Raw genomic sequence first — 22,918 nt, forward strand, 5'->3', positions numbered from 1 at the left:
TCTCTTTTTCGTCTCTTTTATTTTAAGCCACTGCTATTACACTTAATATATTCGAGGAAATTTATTATTCAAGAACAAAGCGAACGTATTATAAGTATTCGCTTTATTTCTAAATGAAATCATTTTGTTTATTGTATTATTTCTTTTATATCTATTTATTAAAATATGTAATAAGAAAGATAATAGATGAAAAAGATTCTGTTTAATGGTAAATTTACTATTAAAGGTAGGGGGTTTAGAAACAAATACATTATTTACTACAGTTCCTGGGAATAAGAAATTTTGGGAATTCATTTCCGTCATTCAGAGCGTCAGTGGCTCAGGGGTTAAGTACTTGACTTGCAAATTTCGATTTTCGATTTACATATGTACATTTATCCGACATTCTTACGGTGAAGGAATACATCGTGATCGTGAACCTAAGTTAGGGGTGACTATGGTCTAGTCGCTGAGCCTCTAAGTGGGGACGTATAGTGAGCTGAGGATGTGCAGCTGAACAAAAATAGAGGCATAAAAAAACGAAAAGACAAAACAAAACTCTCACAATACTGCCACTAATTTAGTTCTTTCTACTTTGATTTACAAATTAATAAAATTGCAAATTTATTTTATTTTTCATATTGAACCAGACCACACTTAAAACATGATTTGTAGACATCCCGAGTGATGTGGGCCGAACACGTGTTGCCGGGGTTAATTATTCAATTAAAACTTGAATCATTAGTATAAAGAGATGCTTAAAGTTGAGTTCTGCATAGAATACTACGTGCTAAACAAAACAGTTAAAACAACAGTAAATAATGTTTAATGTAAAAATCGCTTCGTTATATATATATATATATATATATATATATATATATATATAGATTCTAACCCCATAACTCCACTTACTATATAATCAATAATAGTCGTCCCTTATGGATGGATGGATAGATGAACGCTTGTTTGAAGGTATCTTCAGAATGCCTTAACGGATCTAGATTAAATTTGGTACAGATGTAGATCATAGTCTAGAAGAACACATAGGCTACTAATTAAGTTTTTATTTATTTCACGCGGACGGAGTCGCGGACGACAAGTAGTATATACAGTGAAACCTGGTTAAGTGAGACATCAAGGGACCTGCAATGTCGTTTCACTTATAGAGGTATTTCACTTACCCAGTGTCTCAGATATACAGGTATAAATAAATATCTGTCTCATTTACAGAGGGTTCCATTAATAGAGGTGAGAATACAGGTTATTTCAGTTATACAGGTGCGATCATTAAATAAAATAACGAGTAGATTTTGGCACATTAAATGCGGCACAAACTTCTTCGCGTGTCTTCCCACTTTCATAAACTGATATTATAGCTTTCGTTTTGACATTTTTCAAATAAACATCTGTATGATAGTAAAGCGAAACTAAAACTGAAGGTAATTGAAGCTCAAAATTTGTACTTACGTACTTGGAATTACGTGTGGAATTTGTGGGTAGAATAAGAATGAGTAAACAAACAATGTTATCTCAGTTACAGAGGTTTATGCATATAAAATTTACTCGCTGTCTCAGTTATAGAGGTAACTATGATGATAAATCGAAAGAACAAATCCCAGATATAGAGGTTTACCTCATCCCACTAACAGAGGTAATTCCGTGCCAAAGTGTTGGGACCTCAGCATGAGTTCCAGTTATGGAGGTTTCTCACTTATCCAGGTCCCACTTAACCAAGTTTCACTGTAATGAAAAGGTCAGCAATCGCTTTATAAAGTACATATAAAAACAATCTTAATCATCCATTTCCCTTCACGTTACAATGTACTGTTCCTATTCCCATTTATTTGAAATCAATTAATCTGATTTTGATTTAGTTACCGCAGCACAGTAGCTATGATCTTAACGTGGCAACAGATGTTTGCATCATTGCTCCAAGATAAAGGAGAATTGAGATTTTATTACAAATCGAATGACTCCTATAGTACATAAATTGTCTTGATATTTATCACTGAGCAGTACCACATTTAATTTCCGTACTGTATACACTGTACTATACTATAATTAATACTAATACGTAAGAGTTTTACACAAGTATCTTCCCTTGGACTTTTGCTTACATAAAGTCAACAAGAAAAGTCTATTTAGTAATCTATATCGACTTATCAGTTCATTAGATAAAGCTTTTTATGTTGTTATGCTAAATCAGTTTACTACCTATTGTTTTATATTTTACTAGCTGTCGCCCGCGACTCCGTCCGCGCGCAGTTAAAAAATTGGGGGGGGGGGCTTATGAAAAAATAGATGTTGGCCGATTCTCAGACCTACTGAATATGCTCACAAAATTTCATGAGAATCGGTCAAGCCGTTTCGGAGGAGTACGATGACGAAAACTGTGACACGAGAATTTATATATTAGATTAGATTAAAACTTTGTTCCTCTATTAAAACTTCTTGTGATATAATCACAGAGTATAAAAATCTGAAAATAATAAATTAAATCAATAAAAAATATACTCGTCATTTAGTTCTGTGACATTTAATAATTTTTCACTTGGGCCACCATATGTAAATTTCAGAATCGCACATTAATTGGCCTCGTTAATGCTTCACGGATTACGTTGCTAATTCACTAGGCAAGTGTAGATATGACGTATTCGACAAAATTACATGTAACATAAATGAGCCAATATTAGGAACAATATAGAAAGGTATATATCTATCTATATATATAAAAGAAAGTCGTGTTAGTTACACCATTTATAACTCAAGAACGGCTGAATCGATTTGACTGAAAATTGGTGGGCAGGTAGCTTAGAACCAGGAAAAGGACATAGGATAATTTTTACCCCGTTTTCTATTTTTTATTCCGCGCGGACGGAGTCGCGGGTAAAAGCTAGTATTAAATATTGAGAATATTAATAGGAGATATATATTAAATAACTAATTTGATGACCCTATATTATAAAATCGTATATCAAATACCGAAGTTCTAATATATTGAAAGAAAATTTCGTAAATATGTAAACCCAAAATGGAAAACTAGTTACAGTGAAAAGAATCGTAACACGATTACCTATTTCAACCGATGTCAAGTGATGTCAAAAGCTTTTACATTTATCTCTCCAAAAGATTTCTGCAAAGATTTTCTTTTCGCACGAGTAATGTCAAGTCAATATAGTTCGATTTTATTTATATGAATCTAACGAAAATAAGAGTAAATAACTTTATTTATACTTGTACAGTCGATAGTTTAACTTCGTAAATCGATAATGTTACTTGGAATGTAATGAAATAATTGCATTGTAAATTGCTCAAAACATTTTGTATTAACTCAACACAGCTTTAAATTGTTGAATTGTTAACTAATATTTTGCTTGTATTAAGTAAGTTGAAATTAGAAGTAACGACAATAATGTAAATTTGTTAATAATAATAATAATAAAAAAAATGACAGCGGCCGTCACCGAAAAATGTCACTGAATTTTCAATGTAAAATTAAAAAATTTGATTTAAATACAATATACCGGAAAACAAATACAGGAACATTTTCAAAAAGGATTTAAATCATTTGGGAACTATATAAAGCAATACTAAAAGCGTGCAACATCAAAAACTTGTAAAAACCGAATCATATGTATGACACATAACATGTCAAAAGAGAATAATATATCAATATTTACAACAAAAAACCATAGAATGAAGATACAGGAACCATAATTCAGTGGACAAAATTGAGCCGCGTCGGAGATGCGCACGCCTAAGACCTGCTGCGCTCACCTCGCTGGGCTTAATACCATCAACGTCGGAAGAAGATGAGTCCCCGACCGCTAGTGAGGAGGAGCCAGCGCCGTCCACCCCGCCACGAAGACCTGTGCGGGGCCGTGGTCGGCCACCGTCGGCACGCTTGGGGCCTGCGGGACGCATCCCGCACCCGGCCCCCGCTACCGGTGGTGTAGTGCGCCGCATGAGATGGACTTCAGAACTAAACGAGAGTGTCATGCGCGCGTATTACCAGGCAACAGAGGTGGAAACAAACCTCACAGCGTATCGTGGTAGGATGTTGTCTCTGTTTCAGGTCCTTCAACCAAATACCACCGTCACGGCTCAGCGCTTATCGGATCAAGTGCGGGTCATATTGCGGTCGCGTCGGCTGGATGACTCCGTTCTTGACCGTCTACGCACTGAAATACGTTCCAGCCTTAGGGACACGGACTCTGCACCTACGGCGCCGCTAAACGTTGACTGTGTAGACAGTCGGCCACCGACGCCAATAGCACCGTTAATTGTAGGCGCAAGTGATACTATAGCTGAGAACGTAAGTAGCCAGGATAATGAGCATATGAGGAGAACTTTGGAGGAGGCCATTAAGGAATTTAAAGATGTCCCTACATTAAGTAGATCGCGGTTACCGCGTTTGCCTATTCATAGGGGTAGTTTGGCTATTGTAAATCAAATGAACGCACTACTAGCGCCGTATTTTGATGCTAGTAGTAGCTTAGCAGAAACACACTCTATTCTGTATTGCGGGGCTGTCGCAGTGTGTCGTATGGTAGGTGTCAAACTTAATATCAAAAATACCCAAACCGTACCACACACCTATAGCAAACCAGCCTGGCAAGCCAGAATTGAACGTCGCATTAACACCTCGCGAACTTTAATAGCCAAACTACTAAACTTCCGTGCTGGGAATACTCGGCCGAAAGTTATGCGTTTTGTGACCCAGGCATTTTCCGGGACTAATATTAGTCCCAATAATTACATACTTAGAGTCACGGAACGCATAGACTTTTATAAGCAGAAGATCTGCGCTTGGGCGAACCGCATACGCAGGTACAAAAAACGAGCGGACAGATTTATTCTTAATCGTCGCTTCCAAAGTGATCAAAAGGGTGTTTATAGAGGCTGGGAGCAACCTAGTGAAGGTGTGAATGACAGGCAACTCCCAAATCCAGACGATTTAAACAATTTTTGGCGTGGAATATGGTCGGTGTCTGTCAATCATACAGAATCAGACTGGGTTGAAGCTGTCGGGCAGGGATGTGAACAGATACCAGTTATGGCTCCTATTACAATAGAACCTTGTGACGTGAGTTGTGCAATCCGTTCGGCTCATAACTGGAAAAGTCCTGGGCCGGATGGATTGCCCAATTTCTGGATCAAATGGTTCAAGAGTTCGCATTTCTGTCTGGCAGCTCAATTCCAGGCTGCCATTGACCTGGGTAGTCTCCCGACCTTTATGACCACAGGGGTCACCCACCTTTTGTTCAAGTCCGGTTGTACCACGGAAGCTAAGAACTATAGACCCATTACTTGTTTACCAACATTATATAAGTTGCTTACATCCATTTTGAGCTCAAAATTAACAAAGCATCTCAAAGATCTTTTGGCCAAAACTCAAAATGGATGTAGGCCTGGGTCCCGTGGTACGAAGGAACTACTCCTCATAGATATGACCATCAACCAACAGGTCCGTCGAAATAGGAAAAACCTCTGCACTGCCTGGGTCGATTATAAAAAGGCCTATGACTCGGTGCCGCACTCGTGGTTGAGGAGAGTACTAGAGCTATACAAAGTTGATGTAACTCTATGTACTTTCCTCAGTTCATGTATGCGGCAGTGGGTTACTAGACTCTCTTTACCTGGGAGTGCAGCGCCTATTTCGAACGGACTTATAAAGATTGAGCGGGGGATTTTCCAGGGTGACAGCTTGAGTCCGCTGTGGTTCTGCCTGGCCTTGAATCCTTTAAGCACATTGCTAAACGAATCAAGGCTGGGCTTTCAGCTTCGTAGAGGGGGTGAAGTCATATCTCATCTTCTATACATGGATGACCTCAAGCTTTTCGCATCGAAAAAGACCGACCTAGTGGAACTGCTCAAAATAACTGAAAAGTTCAGTAGTTCCATCGGGATGGAGTTTGGTGTCGAAAAGTGTGCGGTCATGTATGTACAGCGGGGGAGAGTTGCAAGCTCTGATGGGCTACAACTCACCGAAAGTGTGTCCTTCAGATCCCTCTCCGAAGGTGAGACCTACAAGTACCTTGGTATATCACAGTCGTTGGGTATTGTTGATGAGGATGTAAAACATCTGATAAAAGCACGATTCATTGGCCGCCTGAGAAAAGTCCTAAATAGTCTTCTATCAGGTGGTAACAAGTTTCGCGCTTTTAACAGTTGGGTTATGCCCTCGTTAACTTACTCCTTTGGTATACTAAGGTGGACTCAAACAGAGCTGGATATCTTGGATCGAAGGGTCCGTTGCATGCTGACCACACATCGGATGCATCACCCACGATCATCGGTTATGAGATTGTATATCCCACGGAAATGTGGTGGCCGAGGCCTCCTCAATGCTAAGGACATGCATAACCGTGAGGTATACAATCTACGGGAGTATTTCCTGAAAATCGATGAGGGGATACATCGAGATGTGGTGTCAGTAGATAAGGGGCTCACCCCGCTCTCTCTTAATAACGAGAACTGGCGTAAACACCCAGTGTTGAGCACCTCCGAGCGTTTAGATATATGGAAGAGCAAGGAGTTACACGGCAGGTTTTATCGGGCTCTGCATGGGCCTGATGTAGACCTGCCTGCCTCTGTGAACTGGCTACGTTTCGGTGACCTCTTTGGGGAGACCGAGGGCTTTGTCTGTGCAATTATGGACGAAGTTATCAAGACGAACAACTACCGGAAGTACATTATGAGGGACGGCACGCTAGATGTCTGTCGTTTGTGCCACTGCCCCGGCGAGTCCCTCAGACATGTCACTTCCGGTTGTTCTCGCCTTGCTAACTCCGAGTACTTGCACAGGCACAACCTAGTAGCCAGAATAATCCATCAACAACTTGCTCTTAAGTATGGTCTAATCGCTTCGGAGGTGCCGTACTACAAATACACACCGGAGCCAGTTCTCGATGATGGTCATATCACGCTCTACTGGGATCGATCTATTATCACGGACAGGACTATTGTAGCCAATAAGCCTGATATCGTGATAATAGATCGATATGCGAGACGTACGATAATTGTTGACGTAAGTATTCCCCATGACTGTAATCTCGTGAAGGCAGAGACAGACAAGATGTCAAAATATTTGGATCTCGCGCACGAGATTACAGCCATGTGGCATATGGAGTCAACAATTATCGTACCGATAGTGCTGTCCGTGAATGGATTAATCGCGAAGAGCCTCGATCACCACCTAGAGAGGCTCTCGCTCGGTAAGTGGGTGAAGGGCCAGGCACAGAAGGCGGTACTCCTGAGCACGGCACGCATTGTGAGGAGGTTTCTGTCTCTGGAGGCCTAACCGCCGGTAGCTTGGGCCCAAGGCTCCGCTGCCGACGTATCCAGATTTTTTATATTTTTTTTTAATATTGTTTAAGATTTTATTAAGAAAAATATATAAAATTAAAAAAGAAATAAATATGTGGAATAATAATTTTATTTTTCGTTTTTCATTTAAGCGACATCTATGAAAGGAATATTAAAAGTAGCAAGTTTCCACAACATTTTCAACTGTTGATAGAACTTGAATAACTCCCAGTGAGAACACCAGAGGACGCTTTTGTGAGTTTAATTGTTGTTTTGTTTTGTAGTCTGCAAAAAATTCTACCAACCCAACTAGAGTAAATAGAGTATAAGATAATGCTATAATGTGGATAATCTAACATCATGGATCGTTATTTTAATCGAACCAGTCCCTAAACAACCGTCGACGCGTTCACACGTTTAGCAATAAAAATAAATCAATTAAAACAATATTACTTAGTTAAATAACACCTTAAAATGACCAAACCTACGTCATAATACCTTACTAATATTATAAATGGGATTATTTATATGGATGGATGGATGTTTGTTATAAGGTATCTCAAAAACTGCTCTACGGATCTCGATGAAATTTGGCATAGATGTAGGACATAATCTGGAAGGACAGATAGGCTACTAATTACGTTTTAATTTTTTAATTCCGCGTGAACGGAGTCTCTTCCGACAGCTAGTCTTTCATAATAATTTAATATAATAAATTTTTTCATCTTCCTTTAATATGATTAAAGAAATCACTACAAATTAATTTAAATGTAACAAGAACATTCGTTATTATTAACTGTTGAAAAATTCCATTAACCACATACAAGGAAAATTTTCATTAAAAACATATTTAAATGCTTATTCAGTTTCAGTTTAATTTGTCATCAGCCATGGACGGTAAACATCTACTTTATATAACATATGTAACACTATTTATTTTTATTATTTATATAAAATCATCAAGTTCAGAGTACGGTAAGTTTTTTTTCGTATTCATGAACACAACTAGAGCTATTTTTGTCATCATTTTAACCTAATTTCACAGGCAATCGCTTTATACAATTACTTAAATGTTGTTTTAATTGTTTGATACACACGTGGAAATGTCGCTTTTTTAGTTTCAATATTTAAGAAATGGTTTTCATTGGTTTAATTATTATCTAATATATAAAATTCTCGTGGCACAGTTTTCGTCACCGTACTCCTCCGAAACGGTTTGACCGATTCTCATGAAAATTTGTGAGCATATTCAGTAGGTCTGAGAATCGGCCAACATCTATTTTTCATAATCCCCCCCCCCCCATTTAGTTTTTTTTTTTTTAACTGTGCGCAGACGGAGTCGCGGGCGACAGCTAGTTTTATATATTTCTAATCTAGTAATAGCTAGTATGAGCTGTCCCAGTGGAACAGATTACATTTGATTAAGTTTATCAATCTATTCATGTTGTTAATAAAGTTATTAGTTTCTTAAACATTAGTATTTTGAATGTAAACTGTAATATTGACTTTTTATTTTACAGATGGTGTTACAACGGAATTGGTAAATATTGTTTTTTTTTTTTCATACTGTTGAGTTCCTGAATATTGTATTCCTTGCTTTTACAGGATTAAGTTTTATGTAGTTATTTGGCATTGTTTTTTCAATTATTCTACTTAAACTCGTGATAAATGGCGGATCAAAATGTTCACGTTGAAAGCAAAAAAATGCTTTAAAATATAGGTTTAGCTTTTTCGAATTTACCACAGAAGTGTACCTGGAAGTATAGATACAATACTTATCTTTTATATTGTTTTAGGTTACAAACTCTGACGACCGTGTATGCAAAACTAAAATGCGTAAGTTAATTACGTTTAATTTGATTTAAACTTCAATTAAAAATTTAAATCGTGTATTAATTAAATTAATTGTTATGTTTATATTTCCTTCCAGGACAATGCTCAATAAAAGTGGTACGTAAGTTTTATGCAATTATTGTTCAATTTTTAATAATTTACATAACGATTTGATTTTTTTTATAATGATATTTTCAGACTGCGGAATATTTGCGAGGAGAGAGGGGACCAACAGGACCTGTTGGACCGACGGGAGCTGCTGGAATGCCGGTAAATTGACTTTTCATGGTTATGATGTAGAGTCCAAATTATCACATTTTCTATAATCTATTGATTGCATTTTTAATTTCTCAGGGAAAAAATTACATTACTCACATGAAAGTTTCGGCCTCAATTATTTTGTATACTTTTTATTAAGCCGGTTACACACCTTCAATTTTAACTGAACAGCCCGACGTACTTGTGACTGTGTATTAATTGAACAGTTAGACTCTGCAGTTAAAACTGAAGGTGTGTAAGCGGCTTAGTAAAAAGTATGAAAAACAATTAAGCCCGAAAATTTCACGTGACCAATGTAATTTTTTCACTGAGCCATTAAAAATAATCGGTTAGTAATCTTACTAATATTATAAATGCGAATGTTTAGATGGATGGATGTTTGTTTAAAGGTATCTTCGGAACGGCTCAACAGATTTTGATGAAAGGCACACATGTAGAACATAGTCCGGAAGAACATATACTAGCTAATAGCTACTTATTAAGTACTTTTTTATAATTTCCGCGCGGACGAAGTCGCGGGCGACAGCTAGTCATTATATAAGTAAACAATATTTTACAATATATTCCAGAAGTTTTAAAGGATACTCATGTTCCGAGAAATTCGCTTGAGGAAACAAAAATAGCAGTTTAATCTGGAGTTGTGGTCAGCGTTGTTATTTAATTAAAGAAAATAAACAATTCGAAATTTAATATAGGGTCCAAAGGGGGAGACCGGAGAGCGAGGTCCACCGGGACAGCCGGGATCTCCGGGAGTTTGTTTACCACCTTACGATCCAGATGGTGAGTTAGAATAACTTAGTTAACTCCTCTGCTGCGAAAACGGACCGCAACCGAAGTGAATCATAACGTTGGTTATGCTGCACGGTATAACTGTTTCACATGACGGCAGACCGATTAGCAAAGTAGTAGACAATGCAGTAGTGATAATGTTAGAACGTACACGCCGAGACAAAACAGAGTGCCTAGCTCCAAGATTCGTGAGAACGTTTTCGTACCGGGTGTACGATGAAGTTAGGAAGGCGTGTGTTGCATATATTCGTTCTAGGTCTTCAGTACTAATTTGACAGTTAGTGACCAAGTAATATTATCTTAATAGATAAATACATAACACAAATCTGGCAACGCAGAGATAAATAAGCTCAGACCAAAGTAACTATTTGTTTAAAAACTATTATAGTTTCATTGGCGACCTTCACTATATTATTTGTATCTTTTCAGATGACATGGGCGATAGTGCTTTGGGGGACAAAGGAAAGCCCCTGACTAGACTTTGTAAGGAGTATCCGTTTGTTCAAGCTGCAAGCGAAGAAAACAGTAAATATACCTACTACTCTAAAGATTATTTGAGACTTGACTCCTAAAATATCTTCCATGTCCATTCTTGAGCGCAACTGGAGATGGTTCTAAGATCTTCATAGGAACGTATCGGGATTCCATATAATATTAAGTAAACAAAAAGATCACCCATCTGGTAAAACGCAGAACAGTTCTTATTTCAAACTTGTCTTTCTGTTTACGGCATTTCACCGGTCGAATAAACCCTGTTGTAAATACAATTGCTAAGTACATCCACGATGGAGTCTAGTAAAACGATTAAACACTATCAGAGAAACAGTTTTCATTACATTCCACATATACTACACCATTTATATTGCCACCATTTGTTTCAGAACTATACTGGATGAAAGAACATAATCCTTTCTTAGTCGCATGCCCTCGCAGTGGTTGGACCTGTCTTCAAGTTAGGGAAAAATCTTTTAAAACTAATTATACAAGTATCGGCAGACAATTTTGGTTAAGTGAACAGAAATTTAACATTACTGAATTTTATGGGGTAAGGTTTTTTTTATATTATTTTTACAAACTTAATTTTTTTGCTTGTTATGTTGATTTACAACAATTTACATTGAGTTTTATTTTGCAGTTGACATCTGATCAAATTTCATTTTTACAATCGCAAGCGGGATCTGCCAGACAGAAAATAAGATACAATTGTATCAACTCTTGGGTTTTACCTAAAGATAGAGAACGATCACTACAAATTCTCTTATGGAATGATGTCTTGATAGGACCTTATCCAGAAGATAGATCACCACTTTTTTACAGTATACTTGAAGATAAGTGCAATGTATGTTAATACTTCAATATATTATTATATGTTTTACTCACACAATTAATAATAATATATTGTTCATCGTCATCATACCTTAAGGACGACATCGTCTCATTTTTCTTTCTCTTCTTCGTCTTTCACTTGTTCCATATATGTTATTATTGGCCTTTCCTCCCCTTCCTTTGTTCTTAGTTTTTTTTTTTCTGTTATTTTACAGGAATCAAACGAGGCGGGTTTAACTCCGGCTTACACTGATATTTGGATTGAAACTTCGTCTCATCGGTTGCCTATAATTGATTTTAAAATAAGAGATATTAATAGAGGTATACAACAATTGCATCTGGAATTGAAAGAGCTGTGTTTCGTTTAAAACTCTTATAAATGTTTATATTATTATTTACTACTAATAAAGTAAATAGTAAGTATAAGTCACTAGAAAGGACTTTTAATTAATTCCTTTTTTAAATATAAGTTATATTACAAATGTGTATCGTGTTGGTTAACATACAGTTCTTCGAAACATAACTAATTAAATAATCATTTAGTTTACAACAATTTTCTTTAGAACTTACACAAATTAACCAATACTTGTACTTGTTCGATAGCCTTTTAAACAATAGATCTTGTCTCGAATATTTTCACGATCTTTGGATCGGTTAAATATAAACCAAGTAGATTCAAAATTTATTAATACCATCGACAAGCAAAAATTAATTAAGATAGAATATTAGATAAGTAGATAACTTTAATAGTTTTGTATTGCATAATTAATTTAACCTTGCCATGTGAAGACATTACCTAACTATTATTTACATTTTATAAGATTTGAAATAATTGAATTTTAGTTTGTTTTAATTTGAGTAAAATAATTTTTCTAGTAATAAATATACTATAAAAAAACGTTTTTATTTATGCTTATCCATCTATAAACAATCTCCTTTGACCTATAAACAAATGACAGTCGACTTTGCAATAAAAAGCTAAAACCCGTATAATAGAGGACGGTAATAATTGTATGTGGTTAGTTAGAAGACATGCTTAAGAGTACGTCTTAGCCTTAAAAATAATTAGTATCAATATTATTTATAACTTTGGTGAAATCCTATTTCTTATAATCTTACTACGTAATTACAAAATTACAAATATCTTCTATTTGAATATATTTACACATAAAATTGTATGGAACTAATTAATCTAAGTACGGTTTGAAAAAAAAAAAAATATATTTTGTATGCTAATGTTGCATCATTCAATCAATTCGTTATGAAACTTCAAATTAATGCTATTTTATCGTTTGTATTATTTTACACATCAAAAAACTTAACAACGACTGTCAAATGTTGATTTTTAAAAATATATATTTATCATATGTAAAAAATATTTTATGCTTTTTTTATAAAAAAAGATGTGGTTTTATTCCTAACCATATAGAATAAAATCTTTTACTTAATACACATACAGTGTAAAAACCTAATCAACTTTTACTAGTCGTAAACTTTTTTTGATGTATGTATGACTTTAAATTTATTTTATATTAATAGTTTATAATTATTTTTGAATATTTTTTTCGGCTTGTATGTAATAATCTAAAATCGGTTATATTTACGGGGCTATCCTTTCAGATTTATTACTAGCATTTATTATTCGGTATCCGGGAACCTTAAAATTTATGACTTTTGGATCATGGTGGTCTAAATAAAATATTTAACTTTATTAATGAAGGTGAAGAGAACGTAGTTTAAGAAACACACTTTCGTAGCCACTGTCCAGGATTCAATACAACTTATATCAATAATTTTCTGATTAACTTTTCAATGATTAAAACATGATTGTTCTTTGTTATTAAGTTAATCTTTTTTTAGGTTAGCCGCGTTGCAGTATCTTAGTTATCTTGGAGATCGTCTTGACTGTTGCTGACAAAACTATATATAAAAAAAACTAATTTAATATTATTCAATATGTGTAAACAAAATAAATAAAAATAAATAAAACTAAAGGGTACAGCACAAATTTTGTCACAATCGCCATCGTATCGTAATCGACTGACGATGAATTGACGATGACGAAAAAAAAAAAGGTAAAGTCACAAATATTCGTGCTAGGCCTACTGATCTTGGAGAACATTTCACGAGAGTCATTGATTTTGCAGAGTACTTTTGGTACAACTGGCAATCACTATTATTCGTATTCAAATTTAAAGAGAGCTTCAGTAATAAGTTGTAATTACAAAATAATTTCCGATGCATTATTTAATATAAAAAAAAATTGTTTTAAAAAAGAAGAATAGATGACTTAAGACCTCTTTACATGTTTAACGTTTGTTCATTGTTCAGTTATAACTGTTCGTGTGTAAGCAAAATTTTAACTGTCCGTTTGTACATTTCAAGTTTTGCCTACACACAGTTTGAACTAAACGGTTCGACGGTTCAGTTAGCTTAACGTCTATAGCTGGCATTATGAAATTCCTGTCGGGTCATCTTCTCTAAGTTTTCTTTCGGCGCGGAGTCGAGCTCAGTCTGACGCGTTTTCCGCAGCGGTTGGACGTGCCCGCATTTTCACAAATTTTACTTCAATAACTTTATGAACTTTAGACCGACAGTGGGCTGTATTGGTGAATTTTTTAAAAAAATCATCAAAAAAACGCATTATTTCAAAATAAAAACTATCCATTTTATTTAACAATTAAGTTGATAAAAATCAGTTTGTAATCTACAAGTATATATCCAAAATAAACTAATCTGGAATTTTAGTTCTTTAATGCGATTTAGCAGTTATATGATTGATACGTAAGTCTAATACTTTAAATTATTATTTGTGAGAGATTATCTATTTCCTTAAATTGAAAAAATTTCAAAATATCGTAAATTAATATTATTGATTAACTTACAGTGAAAACCAACAGTCTAAGCTTCAATACACAAATCCACTTACATTTTCAGACGACTATTTTAGTAAGTGTATTTGAATGCGTTAATTTAAGTGTTTGTGGTTTTTTTTATTTATATTATTTTAAATGGTATTCAATAAAATTACATTCATTTCAGAGGCTACACATAGTTAAGAGTATTATGAAGGTAAGATTACACTTTTTTTTAACTAAATTAATTATTAAAATTTCTTTCTTGTCTACTTACAACTAGTCTACTAGTCACAAATCTAACATAATCTTAGTGGAAAAGATTTTTTATTAAATTCAATACAAAAAAAAAATCTTGAATAATATAATTTTTTAATTAATAGTACATATGTAGACAAAGGGCAAGTGTCTTAAAGGCATTTCCAATTAGGCTGAACCTTTATCATTATACGGAGACATATTTCACGTGTATAAATTACATTGAAACAAACTATCAACAGAACCCGAATATAGTTGAAACAGAGCAAAGAACAAATAGAGTAGACACTGGGTCTACAAATATGTATTGACATTTGTATTAATATGGAACTTGTATAAGCGAGAACTCTATAATTGAGAGTCATTGTCCGTTCCTGTAGATCGATCTCCAGAAGCGAGAACCTCGGGTTAAACAAAAATCACTGTAAGCGAAAAAAATATGGCGGTCACTTAGACCCTCACTTTTCCAGATTCGACTCGATATTTTGTTAGTCCTTTGACGAAAACAGAGACAAAATTTGTCAATAAAAATGTCCCTGAAGTCGAATGCCATATTTAGAAATAAATTACAAATAAATAATTATAATAGAACACTATTAAAATAATTAAATAAAAATAATTAAGCACAAATAATATACTGGCCTTTAATGATTACAATATACCGCGTAAATATTCTAATGTGTAAATCAGTTTTCAAAACTGCTATTTATATAATAACCAAACCCTACCCAATTCAATCCAATAGTTACAAGAATTATATCTTTGTAGCTATTACATTATTATTTATATCGTTATCTTAGATGTGGGTTCACTCAAAACAAAAGAACTTCTCCCTTAATTAGCTAAGTAAATAATTATTATGTAGAAATAAATTATGGCTCAATGGTTATAAATAATAAGCGTTAGTTACATACTCGATATATCCAAAGAAGTCTTAAAAGTGCTATGTAATCGTGTAAGCCTTCTATGTTATGCTCAAACTAATCTTATTATATTGGAGTAGAACAATGCGGTAATCGATAATAAAACGTGCCTTTCCCAACTGATAAATATCACCTGTGATGTTTGGACAAACAAACTTATTGTCCTACAAACCTAACCCGGGGAAGATGACGCTGTTATCGCAGTTACTTCTGTCATTAAATATATTTCGGGGTAAAGACACACCACAAGACAGCTATATAATTCAATAAAGATTTTGTGATAGAGGACGCCTAGGTACTATTGTGGAGTCTCACGGTATTCCACCTTAATAGTGGCGATGATGCAGAAAAAATAACTAATAGAACGCAGCTTTTGTGGTTGTACGAAAAAGGGTACGTCAGTGGTACACGAATTAGTTTCTACTATTATGCCGTCGTTAAGGCAACTCATTGATACCTGATTTATTATTTTGTAAGAGAAGACGGAGTATATCTTGTTGTAAGGAACACCGAAATTTATAAGTGGAACACCGCGAAGGGTGCTGACTGTACTTTAGTTCCTCTTTTGACAACCGGGCCAGATGGACGCATTATATACTACTTAAATATGAATTAAAATATCTTTATTTCTTTTTCTTTCACGTGAAACTTTCAAACATATCATATGAAAGAATATTTATATGTACTGGAGCATTTACATACCTAACAATATTATTATTCTAGACGTCGACTGCACTTATTTTGCTGGTACATTTGTCTCTCCACACTGTTGACGAGGGTCAGGCAGTAGATCCAAGTAAGTACAAAACAATGTATACTACTTTAGCATAATTTTATTGTATTTATAATCAAGAAATTGGCTACTTAGCACATGAACTTCATGCATACCTACATTAAACTGAGTAAGACAATAGCCGAAGTTTTTTGACAACTATCATTATGCTAGCTTTTGCCCCTGGCTCCGTCCGCGCAGAATGAATAAAAAAATAAAATTAATGTGACGTCGCACGAAAAGGCGGTAAAAATGATAAGCTACCTCCAAACAATTTTCAGACAAATTAACACGACATGCTTTTCTTCTTCTTCTTATTCTTCTTCTTCTATTATAAAGCAGGTAGTTTTCTTAGTTTAAAAGAAATGGTTCATTACCTGTAATATTTATCCTAAGCCTTAGGGAATGTGGGTTCAGACAGCTTACATAATGCTTTCACCTTAATGCACACGGATTTTTATGAAGATTAGTATCATAAGAGAGAATTGTCTTCAATATGTCAAAATATTGATTTTCTTTAAATACAAAATATCTAAAATTATTTGAATAGATATTATAGAAAAATCTTTCAATTTATAATAAAATTGCTGTTTTGTAATTAATTTTTATGCATATCTGAGATTTGTCTCACATTAACCATTATAGAATCAATTTTAAAAGTATGTTATCACTCTAATTTTCTTTAAAAAGAAAGAATTTTCCAATGCATTATCAGCTCCTCTTCGTTAAATCTTGTGTCAAAATGTTATCAACTTTACCTGAAATTATATTAGATTTTAAAACTTTATTAAACACCGTGTCATTAGAGTGACACTAGAAACTTTCTTTAAAAGTATTCTGAAACGAGGCGAGTACAATTATAACTTTGTATGGAAGTTAAAGGAAGTTGAGAAATTGTTCGTGACTGTTGTCTTTGTTTTTTTTTTGTTATTTGACTTTTATCCTTACAACTTTGTAGATTCTTTTTCATGCAATTTTTAACCAAGTTCCTACGTTTTCTAACTAGATATTTATTTAAATATGTAAATAGTATTATTATTGAATAAAACATCATATTTTGCCGTCGACCTGTTTGTAGAATATTGAATATTAATGTATAATTAATTCATCTAGGTTGTCGGTGCATTCGCTATACTTCAACATATGGAAAGGAGAGAGGCACTTTTAGCAGTCCTGACTACCCCAGACCGTATTCTGCGCACGCCGGGTGTTATATGTACACATTCATAGCTGCTTCACATCAAATTGTCGAAATATTTTTCACTGATTTCGACATTTATAAGGAAAATCTTGAGTAAGTATTTACCGTCTATTTAATATTGTTTTTTATTCTTACATTTTTAAAGGGTTTATATGTTGTGGTGCAATTTTTAATACCTATCATGCAAGAAAAATACAATTATTTTATCTTTACTGAAATCACAACTCTCCACATGTCATGTAAAGATGTCATATATATCATATGTACATGTATGTTGTACATAATAAATGACACAGACAGATCTTTCATTTAGAATCGTTTGAGCGACCGACTCTGCCACTTCGGCTGAATTTTTCAGGAAACAGGAAAAGTTTTTTTCCTACATACATGTTCTTTTTCATTCTGCTTTTAGCAACTTCAAAGAAAAAAATGTAACCAAAACGATGTGAAAAATTTTAGCAAACAGTGATTTTTTCTTTGTACTCAACATTTCGTACACTCAGTGAAATGTAGTGGCTTTTGTATAATTTTGATTTTAGCTTGGTTTAGGCTTAGCTTTAGAAATAATAATGATATTTTCTTTTTCTTACTCAGTTTCGGAATTCAGTATTATATTGATTTTATTATCTTCATGCTCTTTTCCTTTCGGAGAATTGACATTGCCGGTAAAATTCTTCCATACATCACTATCCTTCCTCATTTCTGAATTCACTTCTTTCTTACGCATTTCCTTTTTTACACAACCTATAAATACTTTTTCCTATCCCTTTCAGCCATCCACATTCAATCTCGTTACATTCTTCTGTATGCACCTATCATCTCTTCGTATACAATGTCATCACCACTTTAAACTTTTGCTTTTGAGTTTTTCTCTAACACGCGTGCAACATTAAAACCTCTCATTATCTTCCTGGGCCTTATCCCATTCACGTGGGGTCGGCGCGCAAGGTTAAAAAACCTTATAGTTAGTATAGTTTTGGCTTAATTTTTTACAGCCGGCCGCCTGCCTCCACCAACCCTACTTGGGAGCTTAAAACTTTTAAATGTCTAATATACTTAATTTTGTCAACTCTCGTCACACCATAGATCATTGTCACCATAATCATCAAGTATTCATCGACGTCATTTCAGTTGTCATTTTATCCATCTTTTTATAATTGTACAATTTGACACTTATTTATTATTTATAGTTGTACACGTGGTGACTTCGTAAAGGTGTATTCGGAGGTCGGTATTCATGGACCTGGTCCTCCCAGTATTACTGAGTATTCGATGTGGTCACGGGTGCTCTGTGGTAACAGGGCGGAAGCTCCTCCAGCAATTTACTCACATGGACCTGTGCTAATACTTGAATTGAACATAGGAAGCAAAGTAACAAATGCTACCGGTTTTATTGGCACATTTAAATTTATTGACAGAAGTAAGTGCAAGTTATATCCATGTTTTACAAGTCGGACCCGACATGCTTTGCAATTTCTAGCCAAAATAACGTCATTCAAATAAATATAATACATAAATTAATTAAGAACGGCTTAACTCACGTATGATTGTCCGGTGACGGCACCGACTAGTTCCATCTTCGGCGAGCGAAACTAGTCGGTGCCGTAATCTGACAATCATACGTGAGTTAAGCCGTTCTTAATGAATGAATATTATTATGTCTCACGAAATTTTATACAATTTAATCTAATACTCTAAGGCTATTGCTTACCAAAGACATCATGAAAAATTTCATGAATATCGGTCCAGCCGTTTCGTAGTAGTGTGACCACAAACACTAACTTGAGTTTTTCCGAGATGTCGTTACGTTGTTGTTTGTTTTGTTGCATGCAATTAATGTATACTTTTAAAATTTCACTTTGGTTATTAATTAGCATGAAACAATAATTAAATCTTTTTATTCAGGAAACTTTGAAACCGATGGTGTTCATGTTCAAGATACTTGGTGCGATTACATATTCGATTCTAATCCAAACACACCAGCACACGGCCGTCTCTACAGTCCGAGATATCCCTCGAGCTATCCTAACAATATCAGATGTAACTATCACTTTAAAGCAAGGTAATATTGAACATAACCCTAATATATACTGTATATTAAATGTCGAATCATGTAATTTTTTACTTTATTACATACTAGCTTTTACCCGCGACTCCGTCCGCGCGGAATAAAAAATAGTAAACGGGGTAAAAATTATCCTTTGTCCGTTTCCTGGTTCTAAGCTACCTGCCCACCACTTTTCAGTCAAATCGATTCAGCCGTTCTTGAGTTATAAATAGTGTAACTAACAAGACTTTCTTTTATATATATAGATAAAAAAGTTTATATTAATTCTCCGAGAAAAGTAGATAACACATTTAAAAATTTATACGGAAGATAAATATTTATAGTATTATTATATGGATGGATGATTACGTAAAATAATACAAAATGATGTCAACATTCACAAAAATATATTTCAGAAAATATGAAAGAATTAAGTTGGTGTTTGAAGAATTATTTTTGCAAAAAGGAGATGAGAGGTAACATAAATTCGAATGGTATTAGTAATATTATTTAGTATTAAAAGGTATTAATTATTTATTTTTCTTCTTCAGTTGTCTTAACCGTGCGGATGTAATCAAGGTATATGACGGACGATCTTCCGCCGCACCCGTGTTGTCTATTCTTTGTAATGAAGTTGTTGGTAATTTAATATTCTTACTTCTTACTTTGTTATTTCTTATTAATATAATATGGAATACCACATAAGCGAAACCACACTAAAGGAATACCGGACGACAGTTAATATTTTTAATCTAGATAGTCAAATATTTTCCTTTAACTAGCTAGTATATTAGCTTAATTAATTAAACAAAAGTGGCACAGTTTTGTTATGATTCTGGGCGGCTTTCCTCTATGTTTATAAGAGAGAACATTTCTTTCAGGTTACGAAATCATGTCATCTGGTCCGGAACTTTTCGTGCAATTTACAGCCAATTCAAATGTTCCTGGACAAGGATTTAAAGCGAGATATCAATTTCAGATGGATAATGCAAATGCAGGTGTAGTAAACACATATTAAAGGTTATGTTATTAAGTTTAATATTTTTATTTTTTTAAACACATTCTCTTAATCCTAGATACTTTGAAAGCAAGCACAGATGACTCTGGTTCCTCATTCGGCCCTGCAGTGAGCGCAGCAAGTAAGCATATTTATTTTAAAGTTAATTAATTTCTAAAAATGTAATTTTAAATTCACGGTATAAAACTAAACTTTATTAATAGTTATAAAATTAACTTTATGTTACTCACTATATTAATGACATAAATACAGCAAAACTTAATTATTCCAAATAAGTTTTAGATGACATAATTAATAACTGATAATTCGTTTTTAAAATAATAATAATATAGTTGAATAACACATGGATAATTTCAGCGTCTTCCTGTCATCAAATATTTAGAAGCGATAAAAGCAAAAACGGGACAATCACATCACCAAAGTATCCTTTGTCGTATCTACCGAAAACACACTGTCATTACGATTTTCTTGGCAGAGGACGAGAGAGGGTCCGATTAGTGTTTGAGGATTTTAACTTGCAAAAAATGACAGGATATAGAATGGAGTAAGTAACGTAAATTAAAAAAAAATACAAAACATTTTATGCAGATCCTTGTTTAAAATAAGAACACATAAGAGATATTTAAAAAAAATAACATTTTGTATTATGTTACAGCTGTGATAGCACGGATTCAATAGACATATTTTTGTACGTTGAAGGTCGATTAGAGAAAATGGTTTCCCTTTGTAGAAACGAACTACCAAAACCTATCATGTCAAACGGTCCAAAGTTATCGATGGTATTTAGAGGACTTCATTCTTCTGGAAATAGCAGGGGATTTAAAATATCCTATGCATTTGTTACTGGTAATCGCACTTCATGTCTTTATTCTGCTAACACTTAACCTAATAGTCATTGTATTGTGTACCTGCAAGTCTACATATATTTAACATCTATTTCATGTATCAATGTATCCTTGACGTAGCAGTCCTTTGTCGTTTAAGACGATTTTTATTGTTGTATCGTAAATAATAGAACTTTTACATTGCTTCCATGTCACAAATATTTTATAAACAAATTACAATTTCATGAAAATAAAGTTACAATATATATATTTTTTTTAATAAAAGATTACGCGCTCAAATCTGGAAAGCAGCTTCTGGAGTACCCGTGCGCTTTCGTATTCAATAGCAGTGAGAAAGGTAGAGGAGCTATTTCATCTCCAAACTATCCTGGAATCTATCCTCGCGATACTGAATGTAATTACTTCTTCTATGGCAATCAAGATGAGAGAGTCCGACTCCATTTCACACACTTCGATATAGAGGGGGTTATTCCGTAAGTATGTTTAATTATGATAGCAAAAATATAGCTATCTACCCATACATTAAGTAATTCTGTAGAATTGTGTTCGATTTTCAATTTTCTACGAACAATTGAAGATAGAATTCGATTCAAACTTAGTCATACATTGTCATTAGAATTGAAATACCTAGTTTGACGATGTTAAAAACAAAGTGCTAACTAAATATTTTTTATCAGACTTAACAAGCAAAAGTACTTAAAAAGCATTTCTTACAGATGTAAAGCGGTATCTGCAAGTGACTACATACAATTTTCAAGTCAGATGGTCGATGTAGAAAGTCCTAGATACTGTGGGCAATTAAATGAGCTCCATTTTACTTCGAAGAATAATTTTCTCAAACTAACTTTCAAGTCGAACGACCGACTTGACGCCACGGGATTTAGAGCGGACTATATTTTCTTGCGAGATTCAGAAATGCATAGTATGACAATGCCTGAATTTGCAGATAACGGTAAGTTGACATTAATAAAAAATTATCGACAAATTATATTTATTACATTTAATAAATTTTTTTCGTTAGTCGAATAGGAAATCCTTTATCGTTATACCCACGATGACAAATTTAACCTATAAATTAAAAGATATGTAACATGCATAACTTTTTTTCACAGGCGCTTCATTATTGATCCCGATTTTGGTATGGCAAACAACTTTTATTATAAAATTATTTGATATTGTTGAGAATATGGTGACACAGTAAACGTCTTATTACGTCTTATAATTTGAAGATTGTGAAAAAAAAATTAATAAACTAATTTGGACAAAAAATTTGTGTTTAATTACAAAATAAGTTAAGAAAAAAAATTCTTACAAGATTCGATTTCCTTAACATTGTTTTTAGCATTCTTGATCAGTTAGTACTTAGTACGTTAATAGTTTAGTTTCTTCTAAAATGAACTGTTAAAAAATACGAAGTTAATCAGGTTAATATTTCACGTCATCTTTTTCTACACCATTACCTGCACCGGTGACCCAAAATGATTA

The 22,918-nt window shown here is 34.0% G+C and overlaps 3 protein-coding genes across 3 annotated transcripts; all 3 read left to right on the forward strand.

Annotated features, from left to right (window-relative positions):
• Positions 1-3,426: 3,426 nt before the first annotated feature.
• LOC123721257 lies at positions 3,427-7,282 on the forward strand. The gene is made up of 2 exons (XM_045679463.1): positions 3,427-3,451; positions 3,702-7,282. The coding sequence occupies exons 1-2, from the start codon at positions 3,427-3,429 to the stop codon at positions 7,280-7,282; spliced, it is 3,606 nt and encodes a 1,201-aa protein (XP_045535419.1).
• Positions 7,283-8,801: 1,519 nt separating this feature from the next.
• LOC106718632 (collagen alpha-1(III) chain-like) lies at positions 8,802-11,882 on the forward strand. The gene is made up of 9 exons (XM_045679411.1): positions 8,802-8,827; positions 9,084-9,123; positions 9,218-9,237; positions 9,319-9,390; positions 10,095-10,179; positions 10,618-10,713; positions 11,070-11,233; positions 11,324-11,527; positions 11,730-11,882. Exons 2-9 carry the CDS (start codon positions 9,120-9,122, stop codon positions 11,880-11,882), a joined length of 798 nt encoding a protein of 265 aa, XP_045535367.1. The 5' UTR covers positions 8,802-8,827; positions 9,084-9,119.
• A 2,669-nt stretch (positions 11,883-14,551) lies between these two features.
• On the forward strand, positions 14,552-22,634 carry LOC106718631 (suppressor of lurcher protein 1-like). The gene is made up of 14 exons (XM_045679464.1): positions 14,552-14,586; positions 16,274-16,346; positions 17,436-17,616; positions 18,714-18,943; positions 19,429-19,585; positions 19,987-20,046; positions 20,122-20,210; positions 20,452-20,568; positions 20,647-20,709; positions 20,946-21,132; positions 21,244-21,434; positions 21,699-21,906; positions 22,150-22,385; positions 22,546-22,634. Exons 1-14 carry the CDS (start codon positions 14,581-14,583, stop codon positions 22,632-22,634), a joined length of 1,887 nt encoding a protein of 628 aa, XP_045535420.1. The 5' UTR covers positions 14,552-14,580.
• The last annotated feature ends 284 nt before the right edge of the window (positions 22,635-22,918 follow it).

The sequence above is a fragment of the Papilio machaon genome, chromosome 9 (assembly GCF_912999745.1).
Source record: "Papilio machaon chromosome 9, ilPapMach1.1, whole genome shotgun sequence".
Classification (NCBI taxonomy): Eukaryota; Metazoa; Arthropoda; class Insecta; order Lepidoptera; family Papilionidae; genus Papilio; species Papilio machaon.